Source organism: Lagopus muta, chromosome 14, assembly GCF_023343835.1.
Source record: "Lagopus muta isolate bLagMut1 chromosome 14, bLagMut1 primary, whole genome shotgun sequence".
Lineage (NCBI taxonomy): Eukaryota > Metazoa > Chordata > Aves > Galliformes > Phasianidae > Lagopus > Lagopus muta.
In genome coordinates, this window is record NC_064446.1 from 8535469 (window position 1) to 8548775 (window position 13307).

Below are 13307 nucleotides of genomic sequence, written 5' to 3' on the forward strand. Positions count from 1 at the left end.
AGGAAATTGCTGAAGTTTTGAAGCAGTTTCATGGCCAAGCGTTGTTAACTGGGGACAGATGGGTCCTGGGGACGCCTGCTGGCACACAGGGCTGTGAAGGGAGGTGGGGTGCTATGGAGCAGTCAGGCTGCTCCATGTGCCACTGCAAAAGCGACAGCAAGAGCTCCAGTGCTTTAGGAGTGAACACACTGTGTCAGAATGCTCCTCCAGTTCAGAGGAACCCAGTGTCCTCGTGCAGCCCAGTGTTCTGGTGGGAAAAGCCTGCCCAGGGCCCCCGCTGCCTCGAGGAGCTGCCCACAGCTTTACCAGCTTTTTTTTTTTTTTTCCTTTTCTTTTTGTCTGCCTGGAAGAGGCTGTTCTCCAGTGCTTTTGCAGAAGGGAACAGTTGATGGGCCTCTGCCCTCTGACATGCCAGTTGGGTGAGTAACAAGTTGGCTGAGCTGAGGGTGTGTGCTCTTAATTGGGTTTCAGTTAGAAATCTCAGCGTAAGTTCAGGGACATCAGCTGTTCCACCCCAGGCGGCTATCTGCTGTTTGGTGAAATACCTTTTGAGATAAGATTCGGTTTTGTTTTTGTTGTTGGTTGGTTGTTTTTTTTTTTTAATTCTTTTTCTCACAGTGTTGAAAGTTCCTGCATGCACCCAGCGCAGAGCCAGGCCTGCCTGGGCGAGAGGAGCAAGCTCTGTTGTCCCCAGGAGGACAGCAGCATCTATAAGTGTGTGTGATTTAAGTCATAAGTGGCTTCAACAAATGTACATGTATTTATTCTCCTGGGGAACACCGTAATTGCTGAGTGTGGCACTCAGGCTTCAGTTTGTGGTGTCTATAACCTAGGTGCCCAAATCCATCCTGTGCATGTCCCTCGCATGTCCCATTGGGCTGCAGAGCAGGCGGGTCCCTTGGCTGAGCTGTCAGCGAGGGCTGCTGGGCTCTGGCTGTGTGGGAAGGGCTGCTGTGTTTTTCAGTGTCAGGAGCTAACAGTGAATATCTGCACGTGCTTGTGAGATGTAATTGCAGCTGCCTTTGGGCTCATAAATGCACTTAGGGCATTTTCATTTTATATACAAACTGCTTTGGAGCAGAGGGAGGGCGGGTGCTGCTGCCACTTCTCCGCAGCAGGCAGGCTGAGCAGGCAGTGAGGAAGCCCCTGGCTTTCTTGCATGGAGTAAGTCATTACAAACAGGATGTTTGTCCCGGGCTGCTCGCTGGAGACCCTGCAGCTGGCTGTAGGACACTGGGCAGGGGGCTACGCACCCAGCACAGATACTTTGAAGAAGCTGCTTGTAGAATGCCTACATCGAGCTGCAGTGTGATTCACAGATACACAGGACTATGTTTGGGCTGTGTGAGGCTGCTGAGGATCAGCAGCAAGCCCTATCCTCAGCCTCACCCATCAGCTGAGGAAAGCTGAGCACAGAGCAGGCATCGGCTTGGCACAGAGCGGAGAGGCAAAGGGCAGCTCGAGATCAGCAGTGCTGATAGCGAGGTCATGGATTCAGCCCTGCCTTGGAGACACATAGACAAAGGTATTGTCTGCCTGTGAATCAAGGAATGTAACAACAGTCCCAAGCAAAGCATTAACCAGTAAGTCACAGCCCTTGGGTACACCTCCCTGTTGTATGGGCTCTTTGAAGCAGGACTTCTGTTGTTTTTTTTCACTCCTCCAAGCTCCTTCTTCTTTGCAGCCAGAACAATGAGGTGCCCATGTTGAGGAAAGTCCTGGACTGCTTCCCTGCCTGCTCCCAGCCACATAAGTACTGGCACAGCCCCCAGCCTCCTGCAGCCCTCAGCCCAAGTGCTTGCATGCAGAGAAGTCTACATGCTCCTGACACCAGGCCTGTGTTCCTACCTGGCTTGATGGTGAAACTTTTTTGAAGCTGGCCCTGCTCCTGGAAGGAAGATTTGTACGTGTGGTGTATGAGCTATGGGATTAGGAGTTGGATTTATTCAAGTCAGGATTTCTGGGCTGAAATGAGCCCATTAGGGTTTTTTGGATGTTCAGACTATATAACCACACCCGTAATTATTATTTGGCATCTCTGCCCTTGTTGAAAATGCATATTTTAAAATTTCATATATTTTCCATATTCCCAGTGGCTGGCTTGCTGCCTGCTGTGCCTGTGTAAGCACAGACATTCATGCTGTTTCAGAGGTAGTATTTCCCTAATATTCTCATTGGTAGCCTGTGAACCAGAATGAAACCCAATAGAAATGCCCTACAGCCCACGCTGACCCAGAGCGGGGTCTGTCATGCTCTGCCCTTCCCCATGGAGCAACTCTCCCTGGAGCACATCCAGCTGTGCCAGCGGTGCATGCAGTGCCTGTGCCGTGGGGCAGGGATCCCAAGGTTATGCCCACCAGGTTTGGCTCTCACCAAGCCCTCTGCTTTCCTCTCAGATTCAAAATACGTTCCTTGGGCTGGAGGCTCTGTAGCGGGAGCTTCAGGAAATGCCAGGCGCAAAGAGCTGTGAAGCTGTTTGTTGGGCATAAGCACCCGTGTCACCTGGATGCTGCATTAGCAGCTGATTTGAATTGGGCTGCTTGGAAGATTTGGGATTCCTGAGACTGCTCAGAGCCAAGAGCTGAGCCTGGTGGTACCGGGGGGTTTCTCATCAGGTCTCCTCTACTGACTGAACCTGAGGGTTGAACTCGGAGACTCCCTATCTTTGGGCAGGTGATTCCCAAGGCTCCTGGCTCCAGTAGGATTGCTCATGTGGGATGAGCAGAACCACAGCTGTGATTCAGTGATGAGACAGGTTAATCTGTGCAGGCAGGTTTCATGCCAGTCAGTGACGAGAAGAAGTGATGCTTGCACTTACAGGTCTGAGATGCATTTCAGTGATGGTGGAGATCACCATGTAGAAGCAGTGGCAGGAGGTAACTTCTGCCTTTGCTAGTGAAGTGCTGATGCTATGGTTAATGGTACAAACTCAAGTAAGAAGAAGTGTGATAAAATCCCCCTTTACTGTGAGGGGGCTCTGCTGGCCCACTGTCTTCCTCCCTGCCAGCCTTGTGCTCAGCTCTGAGTCAGCACAGATTTGTTCTCCTGGTTTTCAAATCATATGAGTGTCTTCCCAATTGCTTCTCCCCATCTGCCGCTTCCCCATCTTGCTCAAAACATTTCCCCCCCCCTCCTGGCCTCTGGTTATTCTTCTCTGCTTCCTCCAACTGTGCCTGCGTAATGCTGCCCAACCTGTCTGTGTTTCTCCCAGCATTGTCTCCCCTCTCACTCTTGGACCAGGGCCGATTCTCACGGCACACTCAGAGGTGTGCTGCATCTCAGTGTGGGTCCCCTCTCCAGGACAAAGCAGCCATGACCTCCACCAGGGTCCAAGTTAGGAAATAACATACGCTGTGTCCTTGTGTAGGAAGCGCAGAATGAAGGGCTGGGCTCTCAGCTGTGGCCGCAGATCTCAGACCATGGGGCAGAGGGAGACTGAACCTCCTCCTCTTGGATGGAGCAGCGCTGAGCGACGTGAACTTCCTATGAAGGGCAGTTTCAGCTCAGGGAGCTATGCTGGAAAACACTGCCTGCAATGTGCTCAGTCCTTGTCCTCAGAGTAAACTCTGGCATATTGCCTCTCGGGCATGTCACCCTGCATTGCTCTAGCAAGGAGTAGGAGAGCTTGTTGGGGCACTAGGCTGTGAAGTGTCTCTTGTCCTTCTTAACCCTGGCTGCTTGAAATTTTTTGTTTGCTTATCTAAGCAGCCCCATCTGCCTTGAACACAAGCAAGGAGCTGGGGTCAGCACCAAGCTGTCCCCAAAGAAGGTTCCAGAGGCAGGGGACGAGGGCATGTGCTCCCTGCAGGCTGTGCATCTGTGGGCTGAGGTTTAGTGGTGCTGGACTGTGCACGTGGCGCTGTGTCCTGTATCTTGCATCCCATGGGACTTGCATCCCCAGTGCCTGCAAAGTTTTCAAGTGCATTGTGCCATGTTTAATGCCTGGTGGATGCAGCCCTGTGGGGCAGGCAGGGGGAGAAGAGGGGCAGGCAGCAGTGGAACATGGGAGATGGGCAGGGTTCTGCTGGTGTCCCTGGGATACAAACAGCAACAATCTGGCAAATGCACTCAACCTCTTTGCTCACATATTTTTCCCTCAAATTGCTCGAAGTCAAGAGAGCAATGAACTACTGAGTAATGGGAGGTTGAAAGACCCAACTAGCCCTTCCCATCCCTTCCAAACAAAATCCTGCCTGATTTCTCCCTGCCACGTCAGCTCCCAGCTATGACAGCTATCTCATCCTGTTGGCAAGGCCGCGTCTCTGGAGCAGCCTTGGCTCCAAAAGGCAATGGAAAAAGATGTAAACAAACACGGGGAGCGGAGCTGAGGCCGTCGGCTGTGGCTAGGCCTGCAGGTAGGGCTGGGGGCTGTGAGCTGCGGGATGGGGCTGTGCTCAGCTCCTGGGGTGCCGTGGGATCCGCCTGCAGCACTGGGGCTGTGGTTCATGGTGGGGATGTGCCCTGGGGAGGGCTGGAGCCTCAGCATTGCCATGAGGGCACGGGAAGGTGCCTGCGTGGTGTGAGCTTTGTTGTGCAGGAAGTGGCAAAATGAACGCTTTGTTTTTCTTCACCCCTACCCCGCAGGCTTGTCTTGGTGGCACACAGAGCTGACTGTAATTCCTCTCTCTTTGTTTCCCCAGATCATGATCGAGTTTTGCCCAGGCGGGGCGGTGGATGCCACCATGCTGGGTGAGTGCCTGGCCCTGGGGGGGTCCCAACTGCGTGGTGCCATCAGGAGCCCTGCTCTCCTGCTCTTGCTCCTCTCCCATGAGTTTGCCTATTCTCCTACCTGGAGCACAAGGTGTGGCAGCCCCTGGGTGTTTCCCAAGCTACTTTTGATGTCCTTTTGTGATTTAAATGCTGCTGGGGAACAGCAGATCACAAGACATGTGGGAGAAGGCAGTCTGACTGAAGGGCTTTAAATATTTATCTGCTTGGGGCAGGGGTGCTGGTTCCCACAGCTTCCCCGAGAGGGCTGAGATGCTTCATCTGGGCTCATAGTGGTGGATCTCTCAGGGTCTCCTCGCTGACTTCTCCGTATGGTATCAGTCATCTGGAAAACAGCCCAAGCATCCAAATAAACTGCAGTTTGCAGCGATTCCTGGAATCTTCCCGTTTTTAATTCCTCCCTTCTGCATAGTACCACTGGGACTGGGAGTGTGCGAGTGTACCTCAGAACCATCCCAGGGCTGTAGGGACACAGGGAGCTGTAGTCCCCTCCACAAGGCCAACCTGCACTATTCCGTTTTGAAGCTTAGACAATTCCAAAAGCTTTGCTTTCTTTTTAGTTCCAAAATTTGCACAAAACTGTTGCCCACAGCAGTGTTCAAAGCTTTTCTTTTGCCATATGCTCCAAGGAGAGGGCTAAGGCAGTTGCTGGGGTGCACCCGTCAGCCCCCACCCCAGCCAGACTGGAGCTGGCTCGTGCTTGCTCCATTTTCAGCATGCTCTGCTGTGCACCCAGCTGTAGTGCAGAGGGGGGAACATGCATCGCAGAGGGCTTGCAGAGAGAGAGAGCGAGACCGGGCCGATGCTGACCATCTGGAGGCCTGACAGTTTGCAGAGCTGCTGCTTTGGAAAGTGGCCTCAGATGGCGAAGGCAATCAGGAAGAACTCAGTAGGGTGGTTGTGCCAGTAGTCGCACATCCCCCTGTCCAGAAGCAGGGACAGATGCTGGGGTGTGAGCTGCTGCTACTGTAAGAAAAACAGCTTAGACCAGTGCTCATCATTCCCTCATTGGAGTGGCAGTGTTCCCCTACTCAATGCTGTGGGCAGGGGCATACTGCATTGCTGTGATAGAGGGCAGCTTCTGGGGAGATGGGCTGACAGCAGGGCTGTGCACAGAACTAAGAAGTGTTCGTGCTTGCATTTAGCCCTGCTGCCACCTGCAGCTGAGTTCAACTCTTTGCTCCCTGCAGCATCATCCTCTAGTGTTCCCATGCCAGGTGAAACCCAGCTTGTCTTCAGTGACCCAGTTCCCAAACAGACACGGACCTGTTTTCCAATCATGCAGGAACCTTGTCGTGCAGCAGCCCCTGCAGCCTCACCTGCCTCCCCATCGTCCACTGCTCCCAGACCAGGCAGCTCAGCTGCACACCCTGGGAGTGAGCCATGGGTCAGGAGCTCCAAGCTGAGTGCTGGCTTTGAGAACAAATTACCCTAATAAGCTAATTTGCATTGGTCTCCTGCTGCTTTGACACATGGACAGTGCTTTTTAAATGGCCTGACAGGATTGTCCGTGCCTTACTGAGGCTCAGGGAAAACACAGCTCGAATTCCTGCCCTGTTTAACAGCCCTTTCTCCCCTCACAGAGCTGGACCGGGGCCTGACTGAACCCCAGATCCAAGTGATTTGCCGCCAGATGCTGGAAGCTCTCCACTACCTTCACAGCAAGAAAATCATCCACCGGGACCTGAAGGCTGGCAATGTGCTCCTTACACAGGATGGGGACATCAAGCTGGGTGAGCACAGGGTCTGCGTGGGTGCTCGCTCTGCCATGGTGCTGCTTCTGTTAGTTCTGCATAGGGAGGCTGCTGTGGTGCTGTGTTTCAGTCTAACATGATTGGGATTGCTGGATGCTCTCTTATATCATTTGCAAGTATGGGAGCAAGACTGGGGTGGTGTGCACGTTTTGTTGCCCTGCTTCTCTGCTGACCGATGAGCTTAGGGAGGAAAAGATGGGGGAAAACTTTCTGTTACACAGTGGGGCAAAACCACCATCAAACTGTGTGCTGTGCTTAGCTGAGGAGTTCTCTCAGTATCTGCTGCAAATAGAAATCTGGTGTTTTCTGTAACCTGGGAGGGGGTTAAAGATTACATTGGGAAGGAAGTGGTTGAGAAGCATCGCTGCCTGGTCCTGAGCAGGTGTCTGTGGTCAGCTCTCAAACATGGTGTCTGCAGATGGGCTGCTGGGAGCGGACGTGAGGAAGGGGTGCCTTCCTTCTTGGGGGTCTCAGCCTGTGTGTACCCCATGTGTTGGCATCAGGAAATGGCTACAGTGAACGTCCCCAAGGCCAGCTGAGTGCAGCACCTTTTGGTGGAGGGTGCAGCACTGCAGGGGCTCTACGCTAATCTATGAGAGTAGCATGGAGCAGTGAGACCCCCAACTCACACCGAGCCAGAGACTTGATGGATTTTCCTTTCATGAATTTTGTTTAATCATGTTTTGAAGTTGATTTCTAAGCACTTTGGCCTGCTGAGCATCCTGTAAAGGGTGCCAGTTGGCAGGGCTGGGAGCTGAAGGAATTCATCTTATCTCCAGAGCAGGTCTGGTGGTGACAGGGTGAGTTGTGCCAAAGAGAGGCTTTGCCAATTCACTATAGGTCTGAGTTAAATTGGTGTCCAACTAGTTGCTGGAGGATGAGAAGGCAGCCTTCTCATTGGATCTTGGTTGGAAAGGTGCAGATCCCTTCTAGACCCTGCCAGGAGGGTGCCAGCAGCTGTGGGTGCTCATGGAATGTGTCTGTGGGTGCCAGTGGAGACCCAGGAATGGCCCATTAAATGAGAACCCATGCGTAGGCAGCCCAGGATGCTGGAGACCTTCCGTGACCATGTACTGTGCTCTAGCATGAGAGGTGCTCTGCTGCCTTGAGCCAGCAGGGACCTGCGGTTAGGGGTGTCTTGGGCCCAGGCTGTGGATGGACAGCAGCTCCTCTGAATGTCATCACTGCCATCTTGGAGAGAAAAGGCACCTGGGGTGGATTCAGTGCCTCCATCAAGTCTGACTGGGTTGGCTTGGCTTGGCTTCAGCAGCTGCTTGTGGGCCAGAGTCAGGGAATGGTGTCATACAGTGGCTGTTGTGTACAGGACTGTAAAGGAGACAAAGAATACAACAGCGCTTTGTCTTTTGGGGAGTAAAATGAGACTCTTTGCTATGAAAAAGCAGTGTTAAGAGAAATTTGTCATGGAGCTGCTTTTGTTTGTTTGTGGAAAAGATCTCAACTTCCCTCCAAATACGTAAGGTTTGGGTTACAGCAGGGGTGACTTGTTCTGTGTATGTCATACATGGGAGGGAGAGGTCCCTGGTGGTTGTGTACCCAAAAGCAAACTTAATTTCTGATGCTCAGTGTAGTGGAAACGGCACGTTGTATCGTGTTCTTTCTTTAAATGTGTTTGCTTTTAAATCTGTGTTTCAGCCAAGTGTGCTAATTCAGAGGGGTCTTTCAGTTCTCCTGCAGCATCTAATGTTACTGCTCTTTGCAGCTGACTTTGGTGTGTCTGCCAAAAATGTGAAAACCTTGCAGAAGCGAGACTCCTTCATTGGGACCCCTTACTGGTGAGTGACCTGATGAGGTAGAAATCCTGTCTCTAAGGTGCACATGATGGCTTCATGCGTCTGAAAATGAGACTTGCTCAGAAACATGGAGCTGGTGGTATTTGCATGTTTTGTCCATATTGTCCTACGAAGGATTTTAACAAGGAGTCTGGGCCATCACTGGCGTGTGCAAGGGTTCTCCTTTCCTGAAGGGAGCCATGAGGGCCATCAGTGGCACGGAGCACTGCACGGTGTCACAGTGCCCCGCAGTGCTGTCGTGCTGCAGGCTCAGAGGAGTGAGGTACACACATGTGCTCGCGTGTGTGCTCTGGCTGCTCCCCTCTGCCTGGGTGGTAGAGCGTGCTTTGAAGCAGCTCCAAGCACATGAGCGCAACTCCTCGCTCCAGAAATGCAACCTCTAAATCACCCAACTTGCTGAAGGAATGGAGACTGCGAGTATTAATTTATTGTCTGCAGCAGCATCTGTGCCAGATGTCAATGGCCTGGGGGTTTTCGTGGGTTGCCTGGGCTGTCTCAGCTGTTCTGCAGAAGAGGGAGGAGCATGACCCTTAGACAAGATGCTGCTACTTCCCAAACCCAGAGCTGGGAAGAAAGGCCATTTTTGTGTGTGTATGTGTGCCATGCTATAGATTATTTTAAGCATTTTTAATCTCTGCTAAGAGGCTCCTGAGCATGGCAGCAGCTGTGGCATCATCCCTGCTCCTTGCTCTGCCCCTTGCAGGATGGCCCCAGAGGTGGTGATGTGCGAGACCATGAAGGACACTCCGTACGACTACAAAGCAGACATCTGGTCCCTGGGAATTACATTGATTGAAATGGCCCAGATTGAGCCGCCCCATCATGAGCTCAACCCCATGCGAGTCCTGCTGAAGATTGCCAAGTCTGACCCTCCTACGCTCAGCTGCCCTTCCAAATGGTGAGGGGGGGCACCTCGGGATTTGTGATGTACACAGGACAGCAAAGCCTGGAGCACACATCTTCTAATTTGTGTAGCATCTCAAGAGAGAAGAGTCATCTTCTATCACGGTGGTGTTTAATTTGAGAGCCTAGGGTGGGATCAGGGTCCGGCTTTGTGCTAGGACCCCGGGAACTGCTGCAGGAGGGAAGCTGCTGGGGCTGTGACAAACAGCAAGCAGGAGCCTGAGGGCAGTGTGTCACCACACACTAGTGTAGTGAATGCTGGTGGGCTGGTGCTGCCCTTGGGGCTGCTCGAAAGCCAGAACTGAGTCAGAGACAGCACCCTTCATCTGGGTGGTGTGCTCTGTGGGCTGATGGTGCCCTCCTCTGGGGTTTCTGGTCCTTTGCGGCCGTCCATCTCCACTGAGGCTGAAGGGTGGAAGGAGTGGGTCCTGGGGCATCTTTGTTCCCAAGTAGCACTTGGATTTTGGAAAGCTGCAGGTAGGTGCCCTTTCCTGATCGCTCTGCCCTGGATGTCGGCACAGCAGCTGGCACTCTGTCCTGCTGTCTTTTGCCATAACAGGTAAGGGAAAATCTAGACCCTCACCTGGCCATATTGCCAATTCTCATATCATCTGAAAACTGAGCGCTGGGCTTCCTATTCTGGGAGTGAAACAGAGATGGTGGCCAAATGGAAACAGGGACAAAACCTGTGCTATAGAGCTGTCCCCAGTGGTATTTGAGGTCTTTCCCTCTTCTGAGCTGCTCTCAATGATTGTCTGAAGGTCCCTGGAGTTCAGAGACTTCCTGAAGACAGCGCTGGACAAGAACCCTGAGACCCGACCCAGTGCAGCCCAGCTGCTCGAGGTAGGGACCAGCATTACCCAGCGTGAGACTGCCCTGCTCCCTGGGTCTTCGCTGGGCCATGAGTGTCTGAACTTCATTGTGTTTCCTTTTCAGGGGGAAAAAAGAGTGATGATGAGCTCTAGATAGGTTTTAGATAATACTGCTCTTGTTCAGAAAGTCCATAGTACTGCTCAGACACTAAGATGATCCGAAAAGCAACAGCCATGTTGTACTCATTGAAGCAAACTGTAGAGTTTGTATTGATACCAGCTAGAATAGAAGTAGCTCCCAGTCCCTAAAAATAACCACTTGGCAGCCAGCTCAATTTATAGCTGGTTATACCAAATTTAAATGCAACTCTTTTCCTCCTGTTTCTTACCAAAATAACAAAACCCTGGAAGATGCCTGTTTGCATGGAGTGCAAATGCTGTGTGACATGAGAATGTTTGCTGCATCCTTCCCGCCCTGTAAGCATTCAGCTCAGAGTGTGCAGGGGGCTCTGGCCCTGTAAGCACTGAGAGTGGTGCAGTGACAGATGAGAGAGGAGTGGCTCTGTTTATCACTGGGGCAGCCCCTGGCGGGTGCATGTTTACCTGAGTCAAGAGGAGGAAGTGCATGATGTACTCTGCAAACCGCAGGGACTCTCCGGCCTCTTGCAGAAGCTCTGCACAAACATGCCACTGTTTACTGAGTGATCTGAACCCAATTTCAATTAAACCTTCCCCCTCTGTGTTTGCACAGAGGCTTCCCACTGCTCTGCTCTGCCCCAGCAGTGCCCCAAGGGCTCAGACCTGTACCCCGGGGTCAGCCCACCCGCCAGGCAGGAGGACATCTCCTTGCAATGAGAGCCCCTTGTTTAAATGCAGCTGGTGCTTTCTAGGAGGAATGTTGACAGAAAGCAGCTTTGCAGAGGATTGTGCTTGGAGCATGTTTACAGAGCTGAGATTTAACCTCAGCATCATTTCCTCCCTCATACGAAGCTGTAAATTCATCTGGTGATGCTGGCAAGAACCATGCCCTTAGGTCTTTGCAGTTGTTTAAAAGCAAGATGTGTACCTTACTGTCATCTCAGCACCCTTGCTCTGGTTTTTGCTGTCTCACATGTTGTTGTACTTGGCTTTTCAGCATCCCTTCGTACGCAAGGTGACCAGCAACCGGGCCCTGCGTGAGCTGGTGGCTGAGGCTAAGGCAGAGGTGCTGGAGGAGATCGAGGACAGCCGGGATGAGGCAGAGGATGATGACTCCTCCGAGTCAGCCTCGGTGAGTGCTGCTCTGCCAGCCCCGTGCCACACTTGGCACAGAGTGGGGCGGCAGTGGGTGAAAAGCCCCCAGCCTGGCTGCAGAAGGCTTAATTTGGGTCTTTTCCTAGATGCCCAATGTGAGCAGGCTGCTGCCCTGCTGGGGCCCCTCAGGTGGATGGGAAAGCAGTTTTGTGACCAGGGAGGGGCCAGTTTTCAGTGGCTGCCAAGGACATGGGGAAACAATGGTGCTGGCGGGTGGCCCAGCTGCCCGCTCATGAGATGGGAGTGCACAGAGCTGCTGCTGTGGGCAGGGCTGTGAAGGATGAGGAGCCAGGGCTTTCACTAAGCTCTCTTTCTTCCTATGGAGAAAGACATCAGTATTCCAGGGAAAATGTCCTGAAAGGGAAGATTTCTTCACAGTTCTCTGTAGTTGTGGGTGACTTTACTCTGAAGCATGGGGACTTAAAACTCATGCAGATGTGTTGAAGTGGTGGTGCAAAACCCAGCATCTTCTGTTTGTTGTCTTTTCAGCTGCCTGGAAAGCACAAGCGAGACCCCTCTGAAGTGAGTCAGCTGAGTTTTGATGGGGACAAACCTCCAGACTCTTCCTCACTCAAGACAGCTAATGGTCCTGTAGCAGCTGACAAGGAAATGGTGAATGGACAGAGTGATAAAGTCTTGGATGAAGGGATAAGCAGTGACAGTGACAAGTTGGTGAATAGCCGCTCCGCTAAAACCCTTGCCAGCTCCAGCCCAGACGAAGGGAAAGCCACCCCAGGCAAACCAGACATCATCTCGCTGTCTGGACGGCGGGGTAGTTCAGCAGAGGGGGATAAGCAGCCCATGCCAGGCAGCAAGGAGCGGAGGAGCATGGTGGACCGACCACAGAGCAGCCACCTGGAAAACTTCCCAGAGGAGAAACTTGCCAACGGAAGCTTGGATTCATCAGCAGTGTTCCCTGGCAGCCGGTCCAAAGGGGACTCAGATTCTGGCAGCACGTCGGCCTCAGAGAGTATGGACCTCACCATCTCCCTGTCTGCCGACCTGTCACTCAACAGAGAGACTGGTTCCATCTCCCTGAAGGTGAGAGCAGTGGCTAGTGGGTGTTGAGCAGGGAGGGCAGCAAGCCCACCATAAATGCTGTTGTTTTTTTTTTTAAATCCAAGTCCCTGAAATTCAGATCCTCTCCTTTTGAGACTGAGTGCATGCATGCATCTATATCTTATTAAACTCCAAATGTCATTTCCTAAACTTTATGTATTGCCATCAATCCCTGCTCTTCCCTAGAATACCTACCCCCAGGAGAAAGGCACCAGCCCAGAAAAGACTCTCGATTTTTCCAACCTGCTGTACATCTGGCATGGTTTATGTCAACAGCGATTTGCACGAAGACCTCCCAGGCTTTTTAGCTTTTGCAAAGGCTTTCTGGAGGCTGGGAGTGCTTGTGAGCCAGAGCCAGCCAGGTCAGCGTGTCTTAGATGAAGAAGCAAAATGATTCAAATGATATTTGCTGAGCTTCGGGAGAAGAAATGTGTGTGACTTGAGGTACAGAGAGAGGTGTTGCACAAGACCTTTATCCAGTAGCATCCATGAGAGATAACTTCCTAGCACTGAAATGTGCCCAAATTCCACGCTTGGCAAAACTTTCCTCTGGTTTGCCCTGCAGGAGTGCACACGCAATGTAGATCTGCTAATAAGGGAAGTGTGGCAATCTTGCAAAGCAGTTCACCCCTCTTATTGCCTTTCCCGTGGTCTGCTTGAGGCCAGCCAAATACACACATGATGCCATGTGTGTAATTGCTCTTCTCAGTTGGTCCCCTAGCAGGGGAGGGTAAATATCAAAGAGACAGGCATGTTAGATGACATTTGATCTACTCCAGTGAGAGACAGTGCTCAGAACAAACAATATTACATATCTGCAAGCGAGGCTTTCGAGCAGAGCTGTTCTCTGGGAGTAATGCTGCTGGTCAGTCCTGGATGTCTCCTGATGTCTCTGCTTTGCTCCATGAGCTGTTGGGGTGTGGGGAGGCATGGGCTGAGCTGCTAGC

General features: G+C 52.1%; 1 protein-coding gene across 2 annotated transcripts in view; it reads left to right on the forward strand.

Moving 5' to 3' along the window:
- STK10 (serine/threonine kinase 10) overlaps window positions 1-13307 on the forward strand; it is a 43223-nt gene that overhangs the window by 20153 nt on the left and 9763 nt on the right. Inside the window, exons 1-8 of one of the 2 annotated variants that reach the window (XM_048961119.1) lie at window positions 4270-4355; window positions 4641-4689; window positions 6312-6461; window positions 8203-8275; window positions 8997-9191; window positions 9958-10039; window positions 11144-11278; window positions 11791-12342. In XM_048961119.1, the coding sequence (XP_048817076.1) occupies window positions 4644-4689; window positions 6312-6461; window positions 8203-8275; window positions 8997-9191; window positions 9958-10039; window positions 11144-11278; window positions 11791-12342 (1233 nt within the window). In that variant the 5' untranslated portion in view covers window positions 4270-4355; window positions 4641-4643. Of the gene's footprint in view, window positions 1-4269; window positions 4356-4640; window positions 4690-6311; window positions 6462-8202; window positions 8276-8996; window positions 9192-9957; window positions 10040-11143; window positions 11279-11790; window positions 12343-13307 lie in introns of those variants that run through there. The other variant, XM_048961118.1, reaches the window with a different exon arrangement.